General features: G+C 42.7%; 1 protein-coding gene across 2 annotated transcripts in view; it reads left to right on the top strand.

Annotated features, from left to right (window-relative positions):
- The window catches only part of OSTF1 (osteoclast stimulating factor 1), a 58987-nt gene that overhangs the window by 35215 nt on the left and 7728 nt on the right, over positions 1 to 16044 (top strand). For both annotated transcript variants that reach the window (XM_056118748.1, XM_056118749.1), the window contains exons 3-8: positions 3203 to 3253; positions 7123 to 7186; positions 9430 to 9483; positions 10841 to 10948; positions 11705 to 11754; positions 15090 to 15168. In XM_056118748.1, coding sequence (XP_055974723.1) covers positions 3203 to 3253; positions 7123 to 7186; positions 9430 to 9483; positions 10841 to 10948; positions 11705 to 11754; positions 15090 to 15168 — 406 coding nt within the window. The remainder of the gene's footprint in view (positions 1 to 3202; positions 3254 to 7122; positions 7187 to 9429; positions 9484 to 10840; positions 10949 to 11704; positions 11755 to 15089; positions 15169 to 16044) is intronic.

Genomic DNA, 16044 nt, shown 5'->3' with positions numbered 1-16044 from the left:
CTCATCCTTTCTAACAGCTACATAGTACTCCATTGTGTAGATGTACCAAAGTTTCTTTAACCAGTCATCTGTTCTTGGGCATTCAGGTTTCTTCCAGTTTCTTATTGCCAGTTTTTAATTGGTGTGAAATCCATATACTATAAAACTAACCCTTCTAACGTCAATAGCTCAGTGGCCGTGGGAACATTCTTGATATTGTGTGACCCGCCTTAAGAAGTCCCAAAACCTTTTCATCTACCCAAAAGAGAGAGAACCATATACCCACTGAACCCTATTCTTTTGGGCTTTATGGTGTTTTTTTTTTTTTTTTGGTGAAAAAGACTAATCACAGGTCTTTGTATGTGTTTCGTGTTCCAGCATTTTTCAAAATATGCCTTTTTGTTTTCAAAGACCAGTGGTCTTATTAAATGCGGGTGTTGAGGCAGATTTGCTGTTTGCAGTTGTAGAAGGAGGCCTGGGTTTTAGGGAAAGATCATCCCTTCTCAGGCAAAAAACATGACAAGAGGAGGATTTATTGTTAAGATATACACAGTGAGTAAGGTTAGCTCTTGGAATAAGAATGGTACAGAACAAAAATCCAGAATGGCTCTAAAATCAGAAAGATCTGTTATTCCTTTGATTTGGGGCCACACCCAATGGTACTAGGCTTCACCCTCTGAGCAGAATCCAAACTGTGGGCGGCACCCAGACCACCCGCATGTGCCCGGCCCTTTGCACTCTCTCTCTGACTCCTGCATGATCTTTTTATGGCACTGGTCTCTTTGAAAACTGTAGGACACCCAGTCATTCTAGAAAAATGTTGTGCTTTTACATATCTTCTGTTTTCTTTACTTTTTTTTTTTAAATGTGTCTTGGTCTCCACTCCCCTACTGTGTAAAGGAGATATAGTAAAGTTGTGTTAAAACTGGCAGCAAAGGCTAATCTTATTATTATAGGGACGTCCACTACATCCTGCTTGGACGCTGTGGGGTGATTTACTTTTTCCTAGAGAGTGATCCAGTTTGCAGCAGGGACAAAGCTCAATCATTACAGAACTGTCTTGTAAGATGTGTGTCAAAGTGTGTCTTCACAAATCCAGGCTCTGTCACTGCTGCACACTTAGTTAATAGAATTGTGTCTTGGGACCACCATCATTTGATTCATTTAAGTAGAAAACAACGACAGTCAAGGAATTTGTTTTCCTAATCACTTTCTGTGCTCATCACTCATTGATACTAATACTGGTTGTAGATTACCAGAGCATTTTAGAGATGATTACAACATTTTTTAAAAGAGTTCTTTATGTCTTTTAAAATAAATGCACAATTGGAATGCTTTAAAATGTATGTCACACCTCTCTGAATCTGTGTAACTTGCGCTATATAAGTAAATCTAGTTTATATAAACCAAAGCATAAATGCAACAGACATTTTAGAAAGTGGCCTTTTTTTTTAAAAAAAGCCACTTTTTAATATTATGGATTATTATTTGCTCACTTTAATGTTGAAATACATACTGCATCTAGATAGTTATGCATTTTAGTTGTTTAAAGTGTGGTAAAATGTGATATAGCTTTGACACTCAAGGGAAAACAGTTATAATGACAATATAGGTGATTTTTGAGATGATGAGTATAGTTATTGCTCTACTCTGCAGCTGATGGAGGAAATAAATGGAAAAATGAACAGCTAAAATCATTTGACTAGCATAATTTTTGTGGAATAGTAACCAGCCAGAAATAACAAAGCGTTGTTTTTTTTTTTTTTTGGCTGCCAATGGTCGAACCTAAAGGCCTCGACTTGACTTCAGAACCACAGTCCCTGGTTTCACATCCTCTGTTTCCAGAAATGATTTTTCCAACCATGATTATGAAAATAACGCACGCCTATGGCAGAAAGTTTAGAAATTTTTGTACACATATTTCATGCACAATTGTGATCTTATCCTATGTGAAATTCTGTGCCCTGCCTACATTTTTTTCACTCAATGTGATTAAGCATTTCCCAATATATGACACACACTCTCAGTAGACATCTTCCTGTTTACTCATAAAAATCATGCTGGTGCTATTTTGTAATGATGGGGGAAAGATGTTTGGTTAAAGTGTTAGGCTTTATTAGAAGAATCTATCGGACATTTCAGTATATAGGCCAGAGAATAAATTGATTATAGTCAACTAAGCAGTCCCCTTGGAACTACTTATATCTCTGAACTGAGTTATTGCTTTGTAGCGTTTAGCTCTTTCACTTATTAATAGTATTAGCTGTTCTCCTATATGACATGTTCATTCTCTCTGAGCGTGACGATCTTTTCTGAAATAAGCAGAAAGCAGATATTGATAGGAAGGCCCTTAAAGATTGAAGCCTAATCATTTAAGAGTGTGCTAAGCTTAATAGCTATTTTTAAAGGTTTTAATTCTGGACATTTATCCTTTTATGGAAAAATGTATGAGAAAGGAAGAGACTACGTTAGTATCATATTTTGATAGAAAAACATCTTGTATGTTTTCATTTTGGAAGAATAGAAGGTGTTTGGGGAATTTTGGATAGTACAGTGGTAGGGCATTTGCCTTGCATGCGGCCGGCCCGGCCGACACGAGTTCAATTCCTTCACCCCTCTTGGAGAGCCCGACAAGCTACCGAGAGTATCTCACCCGCACGGCAGAGCCTGGCAAGCTACCTGTGATGTATTCGATATGTCAAACACAGTAACAATAAGTCTCATGATGGAGACATTACTGGGCCCGCTTGATCAAATTGATGAACAACGGGAGGACAGTGACAGTGACAGTATCATTTTTTAAACATTCACATTGGGAAAAATTCAGCCTTTTATACATGTGCAAATAAGAGATATTTTATATGGTTTTATGCATATTTAAGCATATGGTTAGGGCGGGAGAGATAACACAGTGGGTAAGGCACGTACAGTGCACACAGCTGACCTGGAGTCCATCTCTGGCATTGCACGTGTTCATCCAAGCCCCGGCAGGAGTGAGCCTGGAGTACAGAGCAGGAGTAATCCCTGAACAGCACCACCTGTAGCCCAAAAGTCCAAAACAAACCAAACTAAACAAAGCAACAAACAAAATAAAACCTACATAATTGATAATATTTGGGGATTTGGAATTTAGAATTTAGATGATTATTATCATAACTATTATATAATTTTTAATTTAAAAAAATCACATGAAATCAAACTTTTTTTTTCCCCCCTCTTTCAGCCAGATGAATTATTCTTCGAAGAAGGTGATATTATCTACATTACTGACATGGTAAGCCCAGCTGATATTTTGTGATGATTTTTAATGCTACATGTAAACTAAAGTAATTTGGGTAGCTTTATGTTGTATGTTAGTCAAATGTGTACCTATAGAGAAACATGTGCTCAGTTCTTTTCATTTTAGTATGATTTGTAATAGTGTGGGCTGGAGTGATAGCACAGCAGTAGTGTGTTTGCTTTGTGCACAGCCAGCAGGCCGAGCCAGGTTCGATTCCTCCGCCTCTCTCGGAGAGCCTGGCAAGCTACCGAGAGTATCTTGCCCGCACGGCAAAGCCTGACAAGCCCCCCGTGATGTATTGAATATGCCAAACACAGTAACAACAAGCCTCAGAATGGTGACATTACTGGGCCTGCTCGAGCAAATCGATGAACAACGGGAGGACAGTGTAATAGTATAAGTTTGGAAATAGTTCTTCAATAGAATAGTTGAGAGACCAGAATGATAGTACAGAGGATAGGGCATTTGCTTTGTATGAAGCTGACCTAGATTCAATCCCTGGCATCCTGTATGGTCCCCTGAGCACTGCCAGGAGTAATTCCTGAGTGTTTAAGCCCTGAGCATCACCAGGTGTGCACCAAAAAACCGAAAAAAAAAAAATAATAAGTTGAATGAATTTTGATCTATCCGTGAGTAGAGTACTTTACAGCTTAGAAAGGAACAAAAACTATCAGTGCTTTATTATTGAGTAAGTGAATAAAAGCTGAATAGTTTTCCATAACTTCACTAAGAAAGGGTGAGAGGATATCTGTATACCTCTTTTCTTCAATTAGAAATACAGGGTCAAAGGAGGAGTCATAAGGGAAACAAATCTGAAAATAGTTTGTTCTATGGTGGCAAAGGGAGATAAATAGAAGATCAATGACACCTTATTTTATATACTTCGGAATCATATAAACTATGACCCCTTATTGTATCTTATTTTGGAATCATATAAACTTCTACATAGTTTCAAGATTAAATTAAATGCCAAAAGTGGTTTCTTACTTTTAAAAAACATGATGAATCAAATGTATTTAATTGTATCCAGGGTCATTGGCATAACCACATAACCACATAGAGCACAACAGTCCCAAGTGACTCTACAGCTGAGTTGCACTAACATCTCTTAATAGAATAAAATAGACAAAAAGGAGATTGTTTTTGATCACGGTCTTACTGGAGAAGTGTTGGTACTGTTATTCTGAGAAGTATTGTATGTATTTTAGAATTAAAAATAAAACATGTGAGCCAGAGAAATATTAGAACAAGTTGGGCATTGCTTTGTACACGGTGGATCCAGGTTCAGCCCCCAGCATCCCATTTGGTCCCAGTGCACCAGGAGTAATTCCTGAGCGCAGAACCAAGAGTAACCAGCACTTGAGCCTTATAGGGTATGGCCCAAGGACCAGGGTGGGGGGAAGTACCATGGGCTGGAGAGATTGAAATATGGAAGGACTGAAATACATTTACTATATTTAAATCCACCATTTCTCAATGATACAAACGATCTAGTACAACGGTCACCCTGAGAGAATGTAAGAAAGCCAACTTTTTTTTTTAAAGATTTTGAAGTTATTTATTTTTTTAAATAATTTTTATTAGTGAAACACCATGAAGTAGAGTTGTAGACTTACAAATTTTTGTGCTTGGGTTTTGATTATACAATGATCAAATACCCATCCCTCCACCAGTGCCCATTTCCCACCACCACGGATTCCAGTATCCCTCCCACCCCCACCCCCCCCCCCCATCCTATCCTGCCTCTGTGGCAGGGCATTCCCTTTTGTTCTCTCGCTCCTTTTGGGTGTTGTGGTCTGCAAAAGAGGCATTGAGTGGCAATCATGTTCGGTCCATAGTCTAGAAAGCCAACTTTTTATTGAAGAAAATATTCTGGTTATTTAAGTGAAGAGAGAATAATGGAATTAGGATTTCACCACAACAGAAGAGACCAGTAGGTATTATTTGTCTCGATGGAAGAAATCAGTTCTTTCTATGAAATAGACTTGTCCAAAAACCCTGTGTGGATTTAATTCAGCCTCTAGAACTAAGGACCAATTTATATGCAATAATGGAGGACAGAGGAGGCATTCAGTATTAACGCAGCAATGAAATAGGCAAAATCTACTTTGAAACTCCACAGAACAGAAGGTGGCTTCTCCATCAAGTTGATTATGAAGGGATGAATACAAAAGAGGGAAGCCCGACAATTGTATTTTTTGTTTGTTTGTTTTCTTTCCCTTTTATTTGCGAATAGCTTTTTTGAGTGGTGGGGCTAAGGGCCACACCTAACATAGCTCAGGGATTACTCCTGGCTCTGCATTCAGGAATATACCTGACAGTGCCCGGGGGACCATATGGGATGCTAGTGATTGAACCTGGGTTGGCTTCATGCAAAGCAAGTGCCCTGTACCCGCGCTGTCTCTTCAGCCCCCCCAGCAATTGTATTATATGGTCCTTATTTGGATTCCCAGGTTGTGAGGCAACTGGAAAAATGTAACTGTTAATTTCAATAATATTGACAGTGAGGGGCTATTAGTTTAAAGGAGCAATACTAGTATAATTATCCTTGGGAAAAGTTCATAATTTTTCTGTGGTACGTAATGAAGTATTTACAGATGAAATAATTATGTCTGGAGTTTATTTTAAAATAATCTGAAGGAGGGGCTGGAGCGATAGCATAATGGGTAGGCCCTTTGCCTTGCATGTGGCCGACCCGGGTTCGATTCCCAGCATCCCATATGGTCCCCCGAGCACCGCCAGGAGTAATTTCTGAGTGCAGAACTGGGAGTAACCCCTGAGCATTGCTGGGCATGACCCAAAAAGCCAAAAAAAAAAAAAAATCTGAAGAAAATGGAAGTTGTGAATGATGGTATATATGAAACAGTTTTGGATGAGAGTAAATGATTTCTGAAGTTGGGTGTTAGGTTTGTGTAGGTTTGTTATACTTGTTCTAATTTTTTTTCTTTTTTTTTTTCTTTTTGGGTCACACCCGGTGATGCTCAGGGGTTACTCCTGGCTCATGCATTCAGGAATTGCTCCTGGCGGTGCTCAGGGGATCATATGGGGTGCTGGGAATCGAACCTGTGTCGGTCATGTTGGCTGCGTGCAAGGCAAACGCCCTACCCGCTGTGCTATCACTCCAGCCCCATTGTTCTAATTTTTATAGGTCATAATTTTTAAAATCAGACATACCCCTATGGGACTGAAAAGATTATATAGGGGGATGGGGGATAAGACTCTTGGATTGTACGTGACTGATTCAAGCTTCCTTCCCGACACTGTATCTGATATCCCAAGCACAGGAAGTAAATGGCCCCTGAGCACAGAGCCAGGAGTGAGCCCTGAGCACTGCAGGGAGTGTCCCTCCACCCCACTCTCAAAAAAAGCTATTTGAAAATAAAGGGGAAAGAAAGAGACCTTTAGAAAAAAAGAAGAAATGAACAGTTTGATGCTTAAGAGAGATTAGGTTCTAGACCAAAGTTTCCTGGAGTAGTCTGAGCCCAGGGTAACTTTTTTGGTTTGTTTTGTATTATCTATGATTTGTTGTTACTGTGTCTGGCATATCGAATACTCTCGGTAGCTTGCCGGGCTCTCCGAGAGGGGCGGAGGAATCGAACCCGGGTCGGCCATGTTGGCCGCTTGTAAGGCGAACGCCCTACCGCTGTGCTATCGCTCCAGCCTTGTTTGATTGTTGAGGCTCTATGATGAAATGTATTTACTGTGTGGCAGGTGGATGTGAGAATGATTGTAATGACACGATAAAGGGGAATAGACATCTAGAACGAGGCTGTTGAGTAGGTATATTCCATGAGCCTAAAGGTTTTAAAGTGACTGAATAGAACCTGAATTTGATACCACTTAATTCAATCTTCTTTCATCAGAGTGATACCAACTGGTGGAAAGGGACCTCCAAAGGCAGGACTGGATTAATCCCAAGCAACTATGGTAAGCAGGGTTGCGGTGACTTTTTCTGCCTTTGAACCTTTCATCTGTTTGGTTCCCGAGGCCTTTCTGCTTACTGCTGTGGATAAGAAGATACCAGCATCATGGACATTCTAGAACATACTCTACTCCAAGAGCCTCTTGTTCGTTACATGGTCATTTAATGATTTTATGGCTCTTGAACTTGACTCCTTAGCATAAAAAAATAAAAAATGCCTCATTCCACTCTTGAAAGACCTCATGCCAAGGTCTGCAATTCCTGAATGCATGAGCCAGGAGTAACCCCTGAGCATCACCGGGTGTGACCCAAAAAGAAAAAAAAAAAAGAAAAAAAAATTAGAACAAGTATAACTAACCTACACAAACCTAACACCCTTTGTAGTTTTACTTCATACAACGCACATTTTTTTTTTCCTGTTAAATTCTCATGAATGATTTTTTTCTTTCTTTATTTTTTATTAGTGAAACACGATGAGGTACAGTTATAGACTTAGAAATTTTTGTGCTTGGGTTTCAGTTATACAATGATCAAGTACCCATCCCTCCACCAGCTCCCATCCTCCACCACCACGGGTCTCAGCATCCCTCCCACCCCCCATCCCCCCGTTCCCATCCTGCCTCTGTGGCAGGGCATTCCCCCTTATTCTCTCTCTCTCCTTTTGGGTCCTGTGGTTTGCAAGAGAGGCATTGAGTGGCAAACATGAATGATTTCTTAGACCAGCCCTTTCTTTCGTGATCAAGTCAGTTTGCCTTGTTAATGCAGTTTTGGGGCAGTGACATTTATTTTCTGCTAATGAAAGCTTGGGAGAAAATCAGCAGTGAGATGCCGCCTGTGTCATTAGAAGAGACAAAACACAGCCACGTACAAGAGCACGGAATTGGTCAACAGGGTCTGTGGGTTGAAAGCTGTTTTCTGTTGCTTCCTAGTAACAAAGGACCTTAGTGAAGGCACTTACGTGTTACCACTGAGCTCAGTTTCCCTGTGTGAGGGAAAACTCTTATTTCTCCATAACCAGAGGGATTGTTTGTTTTAAATCATTTCTGTTTCCTTTCAACTTGAGCATTGAACGAATCATTAGAGCAGTGGGGCATCAGGCTCCCATCTCAAGCAGTGGGTGCAGACTTAGAAAATTTCACGGAGGGCACTTTAAAGCTTCTGGAGGAGGAGGAGAAGGAGGACTAAAAAGATGGGTTCCATGGGTTCCCTGAAGGTTGGGGTTCAGCTATCCTGCAAAGGTTATACCATCTGGGATTCAAAAAACAAAAACTTCAGACGCTTCAATTCTGCTGATCTTTGAAATTCCAAATGTTCTTTGACCATGTACTCCAGTTCCAGCTGTCATGAATATCCAGGGTGTGAAATAGTCCTCTTTGGGTCCCCAGTAACTCAGTAGAAACCCAGTCAACGCCCTAAGCAGGAGAAGGGGTAGGTTTGAAGTCTCTCCCGACTCCTAGTTCTGGAATTTCTGTGAGCAAGCAAGCCTTCCTTAGAACTTGGAATGCTCATTCCCCCTTTCTCAATTCAGGGAGGAAAATCTTTTTTTTTTTTTTAAATTTTTGCTTTTTGGGTCACCCCCCCAGCGATGCTCAGAGGTTGCTTCTGGCCAGGCTCTGCAGTCAGGAATTACTCCTGGCGGTGCTTGGGGGACCATATGGGATGCTGGGGATTGAACCCGGGTTGGCCGTGTGCAAGGCAATTGTCCAACCCCCAATCCTATTGCTCCAGCCCCAGGAAAGTCATTTTTTTCTACTCTACTCCCTACATGCTCACACATGGGGAACTCATTCTTCTCACCCACATTTAAAGGAAGGCTTTTCTAGAATGTCAACCTGAGCATCACATGTTTTCTTTTGCCCTGCTGTCTCTGAGACTGCTTATTACATTCCTGACTCTAATGCTGTGCAGACTATGAATCTGGTTTGTTTTTGTTTCTGCTTCTAGTTAATGAATGTGTGTGGGTTTTCTTTTTCCCCCGAGTTAATTGCTATGTTACCGCCTGATTGTTTAGCTTGGTTTTCATCTAACACAAAGTTCGGCTTCTTTTAAAGCAGGAAACAGTTTGATTTTCTTTTCTTTGTATTTTATTTTATGCCTTTAACCCAAAATAAGTTGGGGAAAGCGATATTGTTGAAGACCCTCTGGGTGAATTTTTGTTCAAGATCATTTGGATGAATGAATCAGCAGTTGGTGTGAATCCCTTGGGTATTGTACAATCTTGGATTTGTGCTTTTTCGTTTCAATCTAGTGGCTGAGCAGGCAGAATCTATTGACAATCCACTGCATGAAGCTGCAAAAAGAGGTAGGTGTGGCCTTGGGGGGAGATTGTGAAATGCCTGGTGAAAAGCACCAGTTCTAGTGATTCAGTTTGATGAGTTTTAACAAATGACTACAGCCATGTAGTCATGAACCCCCAGATCAAGATCTCAAACTTCTCACATCCTAAATAGTTCCCCCCCCCCCCCATTGAAATCCTTGCAGATAATCTGTTCCAACTGCTCTCTTCCTCAAGAGAGAGCTAGGGTTTTAATTTTAAAATTGTAGCCAACAAACATGTACGTATACTTAGTCTAAAACCGGGGCTCTGTGGCAAGTGGGAAGTCTTGTTCTGTGGCTCCCAGAACTCAGACTCAGCCTGAGGAGAGAGATTTGTAAGAAAGAGATCGTTACAAGGATATGGGAAGAACAGTAAATGAAGTGTGTTTGAGGGAAGCTGGCAGAGGAGGCCAAAATGAGTAACTGGAGGGCAGAAGCATTGGTTTCTTCTTGGTGGTCAGCACTGAGGAGAGTGTTGCTTGCTGTAAGGCCTTTCTGTGAGGCTAGGGATGGGGTGGGAGGTGGAGGGAGCAATGGAAAGGAGTCTAGGGTGGAGGGTGGGGGGGGGGATAAATTTGGCTTAAACCTGGGGCTTTCTCCTATAGATTTATTTTTCTCAGCTGGGGCTGGGTCGAAGTTCCTTCAAGCTCCAGGCTGTTTGGTGATATCTTGAGATTCGGTGACTTCCATGAGCTCTCTCTGCTGTGAGCTCCCTTTCATCCTACTTCAGATCTTTCTGAAATCTAAAATTGGAGCAAGAGGAAACTATTCCTTGAGGGTCATGCAGAAGTAGAACTACCAAACTGATACTAAAAATTCTCTGTCAGTTAGATTCTTAGGACGTTAGCCAGTGGATTTGAAATAGTTATACCTTTGCATATACGCTTCTGGCAAGAATAGAAAACACATTTAATTTTATTTATTTTTTTTCTCTATTGAATCACTGTGAGATACATTTGATATATGAAGCTGGTACTCCTCCCTCTCCCCCTCTGTACCCCCTACCTCACCCCCCCCACCCCCACCCCCACTCAGATTCTAGAATTTTATAAGAGAAAAAAACCATTTTTCTTTTCAGATTAAAAAAGCTTCAAGTAAACCCATTTAGATCATTTTTTCCATTAACTTACCATGAAAAATTGATGGTAATGTTTTCCATTAATAAATAGGGAGCCAAAAATGTACCACAGTGAATGCATTGCCTGACAGGTCTTATTTTCAGATTTGCTGATTGAATCCACTGGACATTTATGGAGAATAAATCTGATCCAAAAGTGAAGCAAAAACCAAAAATGCTTTTTGTGTGTTTTCACAAATGTCAAATTCTTTTTTCCCCCCCACAGGCAATTTGAGCTGGTTGAGAGAGTGTTTGGACAACCGAGTTGGGGTCAACGGCTTAGACAAAGCAGGGAGCACGGCCCTGTACTGGGCTAGTCACGGGGGTCACAAAGGTATTCCATTCTATTGCGATCATAATATCTGTGCTGCTGAAAATGTGCTTTGCTTAAGCAACCAGAATTGTTATTAAAATCAAAACAGAGACAGGTATTCTTTGCAGGTCTGTTAGAACACCAGCCAATAGCCACATCCCTGTAGGCTTGCTTCCTTATACTTTATGGATATCACTCACTTGAAAGAGTGGAAGTTTCCTTTCCTCTCTGTGTTTGGAAAGGTGACAGGAAAACAATAGTAAAATCAAAGCAAATCCCTGTTTGATCTTTAGAGGAAGGGGCAGAAATGATTGCTGTAGAGTAGCCTTTCCCCAACGTCTCTGTTACAGTCTACCGTGATGGAAAATTGAGCTTCAAAATGTATTTGAGCCTAACTTCCATTTGAACCTCTGCACTCTTTCTCTGTTTGCCTGTGTCCTACACAAAAACACTCCTGACATCAGTGAAAAACAAAGAATTCCACAAATGAAGTAGCATAGCCTGAGGATAATGTTTGACTGTCTCCCCAAATAAGCCTGTCTTAATTTAGCTATGATATATTATCTAAGATGAGCCTCAGATGAGTTGCAAGAATATTAAATGTTATTGTGAATATTAAAGTATTTGTAGATATTATATGAAAATACAAAAGCTATGTTACTTGGGAAAAAAAGTTTCTAATTCCACTTTGTATGTCTTTTAAAATATGCCCAGACTTAGCAGATCTTGTCCTTTTCCTTCTGAAAACAATAAATAGCGCCTCTGTTTGAATTTCAGATATAGTGGAAATGCTGTTGACTCAACCAAACATTGAATTGAACCAGCAGGTAAGCTTGCTTGGACGGAAGTCGTTTAATACCTTTGCCTTGGTCTCTTTGTACGTCTGATGGGCATGTAAAATCTTAGTGTCCTGTATGATCTTTACCCATCCTTACCCAAGCTTGGGAGACCATATGGGCTTCCAGGGATCAAACCCTGGTCAAAAACCTTTTTTAAACATAGAGCCCCCTGGTTAGGCTGGGCTCACCCAGGATAATCTCCTTTGATGAACTCAATATCAAGCTGATTAGAGACTTAATTGGGGGAGCTATACTCTGTGACAGTCACTGGTCTCATCCGCAGGAAAGGGAAGGAAATTTTACAGGGCATGAACAACTGGGGAGTGGGGCATGGCATGCCAAGGATCTTAGGGCTCTTACAGAGTTGTCTTGCCATAAGCTTCTTTAAGCTGTTTGTGTTGTTTGGTTTTGTTTTGTTTTGTTTTGGGGCCATAGCCTGCAGTGCTCAGGGGTTACTCCTGGCTCTGCACTCAGGAATCTCTCCTAGCGGCTTGAGGGACTGTATGGGTTTCCAGGGATAAAAGGCTTCGTGCAAGGCAAGTGCCCTGTCCACGGTACTATCATTCCAGCCCAGTTATGGGCATCTCTTTATTTATTCATCGATTGCCTCGAGCAGGCCCCAGTAACGTCTCTTTCATCCTAGCCCTGAGATTATATTCAAGACTCTTTAGGAGAATGAGACCCATCATTGTTACTGGTATTTGGCATATTTGGTACGCCACGGGGAGTTTGCCAGACTCTGCCCTGTGGGCAGGCTACATTCAATAGCCTGCAAGTTTGTCCAAAGTAGGAATGAGACAATAAGATGTCATAAAAAAAAGTTCTGATAAGATGTCGCGCGGCCGCAAATGCGGCCGTGCGGTTCCGGGATCTGGATTTTATAGTCTCTGAGTCTTGGCCGCTGATGGGATTACACGGCGCCAGGGGGCCAGGTGATGGGTGTGACCCCCGCCTACTGGAATTTGGAGGATCTGGGTGGAAGATGCTCGACTCCAATCCTAGTAGGCTTGGAGGTCTCAGCCCCGGAACCCACGTGGCTTTGTCCCTCTGCCAGTACCTTCATGTGTGCGGAGAGTGGTCTCATCTCTTTATTTATTTATTTTATTTTGGGGACCACACCTGGTGAAGCTCCTGGCTCTGCACTCAGGAACCACTCCTGGTTGTGCTCATGGGACCATATGGGATACCAGGGATTGAACCTGAATTGGCAGTATGTAAGGCAAGGACCCTACAGGCTCTGCTATCTCTCCAGCCCCCGGTTATGGGCATTATAGAAGCTTGTTTTTTCCCCAGAAGTGAGAGGGAGGACTTTTCTTTTTCACATGTGGGGCTTTTCAGCCTCACAGAGCAGTCTCCTCCAGCTTTCTGCTGGGGAACGTAGGAGACTCGACAAAGCAGGGCTGTCTGCGAGGCGAGGACAGCTGAGGCAGGGCCTGCCTGCTTCATGTGGAGGTTTTCACCAAACCTCTTCTTTTAGTTCCTTCCTGGCCTTACTGCTTTCCCCTCTTGTACCTTCAGGTCCCATGAGCTTGTAAACTGGTTAATCTCTGTCTGTCCCTCTAATTTGTTTGTTTGGGAGGGTCATCTGTAGTGCTCAGAGACCATTTAAAATTTTATAACAAAATTTTTTTAGCTGCCATGAATCACCGTTTTTCATGATTGTGTTCAAGCATGCAATGTTCCAGCACAAATCCCTTCACCAGTGTCCACTTCCCTCCGCTGATGTCTTCCCACCCACCAGCCTGCCTCTATGACAAGTACTTTTTTTTTTTTTGTTTTTGGGCCACTTTGGTGATGCTCAGGGGTTATTCCTGGCTCTGTGCTCAGGGATCACTCCTTGGTGGTGCTTGGGGGGGACCATATGGGATGCTGGGGATTGAACCCCGGTCAGCCGTGTGCCAGGCACGCACCCTGCCTGCTGTACTATATCTCGGCCCTCCCCACACTTTATTTTTAAATGTTCAGCACTATGGTTTACAGTACTATTGCTGATAGTTTCATGCACAGCACCTCCTTCTAGCCGTCCTCCTGCTCCTGAGTGACGGCTTCCCTCCACCACTGTTGTAATGTTCCTATCCCTGTCCTGCTGTGGCCCACCCCCAGCCCCCCCATGGCAAGTTTTCTGCTGAAGACCAGTTCTCACACTCTTTATTTCTGCTGCCTTCAATTTGTTTATTCCCCTTTGTTTCTTTATATCCTGCATAGGAGAGATGGTTAAGGGCTGCTCCCAGCAGTGCTCATGGCACCATATGGTACTGGTGATTAAACCCAGGTGCCGGCGTGCTGGGCATGCCCTCAGCCTGTTGAACTGTCTTCCTGGTCCCTCTGATGATTTTTTTTTTTTGGGGGGGGGTCATACCTGGCGATGCACAGGGGCCACTCCTGGCTCTGTACTCAGGAATCACTCCTGGCAGTGCTCGGGGGACCATATGGGATGCTGGAGATTGAACCCAGGTTGGGTGCGTGCAAAGCGAATGTCCTCCATGCTGTGCTATTGCTCCAGCCCCTCTGATGCATTTCTTGACAGGGTAATTCTACCATGACTAGGTCACAGGATAGCAAAGGAAGAGGCAAGTGATCTGCAGTTGTGATAATCTAACTACCCCCCAGTACACTTTCACCCAGTACTCCTGGTTTCCCCGTCTTTCCTCAGTCTGCTGCAGGACCCCAGATATCTCGGGTTCCTGCTGCCTGCTCGGCTGCCGTGGGAGCACATTGCCCCTCTCCCTCGGCAGACATCTTATTTCTCCTTGTGCTTGGCCATGTCACTTTCTGTGCCTGGGGCCCATTCGACATCTGGAAATGACTCGCCTCTTATCCCTGGAGTCTCTTTTCGTCTTTGGAATTTTGTAGGTAAAGGTAAAGGTAAAGGCCCTCCCGTTGATCGTCGATTTGCTCGAGCGGGCCCAGTAACGTCTCCATTGGAGACTTTGTTGTTACTGTGTCTGGCATATCGAATACTCTCGGTAGCTTGCCGGGCTCTCCGAGAGGGGCGGAGGAATCGAACTCGGGTTGGCTATGTTGGCCGCTTGTAAGGCGAACGCCCTACCCGCTTTTTATTTAATTTAATTAATTAATTTATTTTTGCATCACAGTTTGCACTCAGGAATTACTCCTGGCAGTGCTCGGAGGGACCATATGGGATGCTGGGAATCAAACCCGGGTTGGCCGCGTGCAAGGCAAACACCCTACCTGCTGTGCTATCACTCCAGTCCCAACTATTTTCATTTTAGATTTACGTAGAGCACATCTAATTTCATGTGTGTTGTCAGTCCACATTTTGAAAAAAAAAAATAATACTCTCTCTTTTTTAATCACTGTAGAATAAGTTGGGAGACACGGCTTTGCATGCAGCTGCCTGGAAGGGTTATGCGGATATCGTCCAGTTGCTTCTGGAAAAAGGTAAAAGAGTATGCTGAGCTTGTAGGGTCTTTGCTTAGCTGTCTGTAGCACTGTCCTCCTGTTCATCGATTTGCTCTAGCAGGCACCAGTAACGTCTCCATTGTGAGACTTGTTGTTACTGTTTTTGGCATATTGAATACGCCACGGGGAGCTTGCCAGGCTCTGCCATGTAGGCAGGATACTCTTGGTAGTTTGCCGGGTTCTCTGAGAGGGACGGAGGAATCAAACCCGGGTCAGCCACACGAAGGCAAATGCCCTACTCACTGTGCTATTGCTCCAGCGATATATAGATATAGGGTCTTTGCTTATCCTAAAAAATTGCTATGTCTAATTATGCCATAATAAGTGTTAGAAGAATAATAGGGTGTCTCGTTTTATTTATTTATTTATTTATTTTTTTGGTTTTGGGGTCACACCCGGCGATGCACAGGGGCTACTCCTGACCCATGCACTCAGGAATTGCTCCTGGCAGTGCTCAGGGGACCATGTGGGATGCTGGGAATTGAACCCGGGTCAGCCGGGCACAGGGCAAACGCCCTACCCGCTGTGCTATTGCTCCAGCCCCAAGTCCCTCATTTTAATCCTGGAATTTTCAGCCTCTACTGTATTTATATCAGAGGTTCTTTCAGGTTGGGTTTTTTGTGTGTGTGTGTGTGTGTGTGTGTGTGTGTGTGTGTGAGAGAGAGAGAGAGAGAGAGAGAGAGAGAGAGAGAGAGAGAGAGAGAGAGAGAGAGAGAAAGAGAGAGAGAGTGTCAGGGTAGTGGAATTAATCACAGATACAGCAAGAAGTTCCCTGGTTAAACATGCCAAGTGTATTATTACTATTTTGTGAAAGGTTTTTGGTTTGTTGTTCTGTTTTGAAAAAAAAAGCTTCCT

The sequence above is a fragment of the Sorex fumeus genome, unplaced genomic scaffold (genome assembly GCF_029834395.1).
Source record: "Sorex fumeus unplaced genomic scaffold, SorFum_2.1 ptg000038l, whole genome shotgun sequence".
Taxonomy (NCBI): domain Eukaryota; kingdom Metazoa; phylum Chordata; class Mammalia; order Eulipotyphla; family Soricidae; genus Sorex; species Sorex fumeus.
Note: the sequence above shows the minus strand (reverse complement) of the source record. Positions and strands in the feature narration are given on the sequence as shown.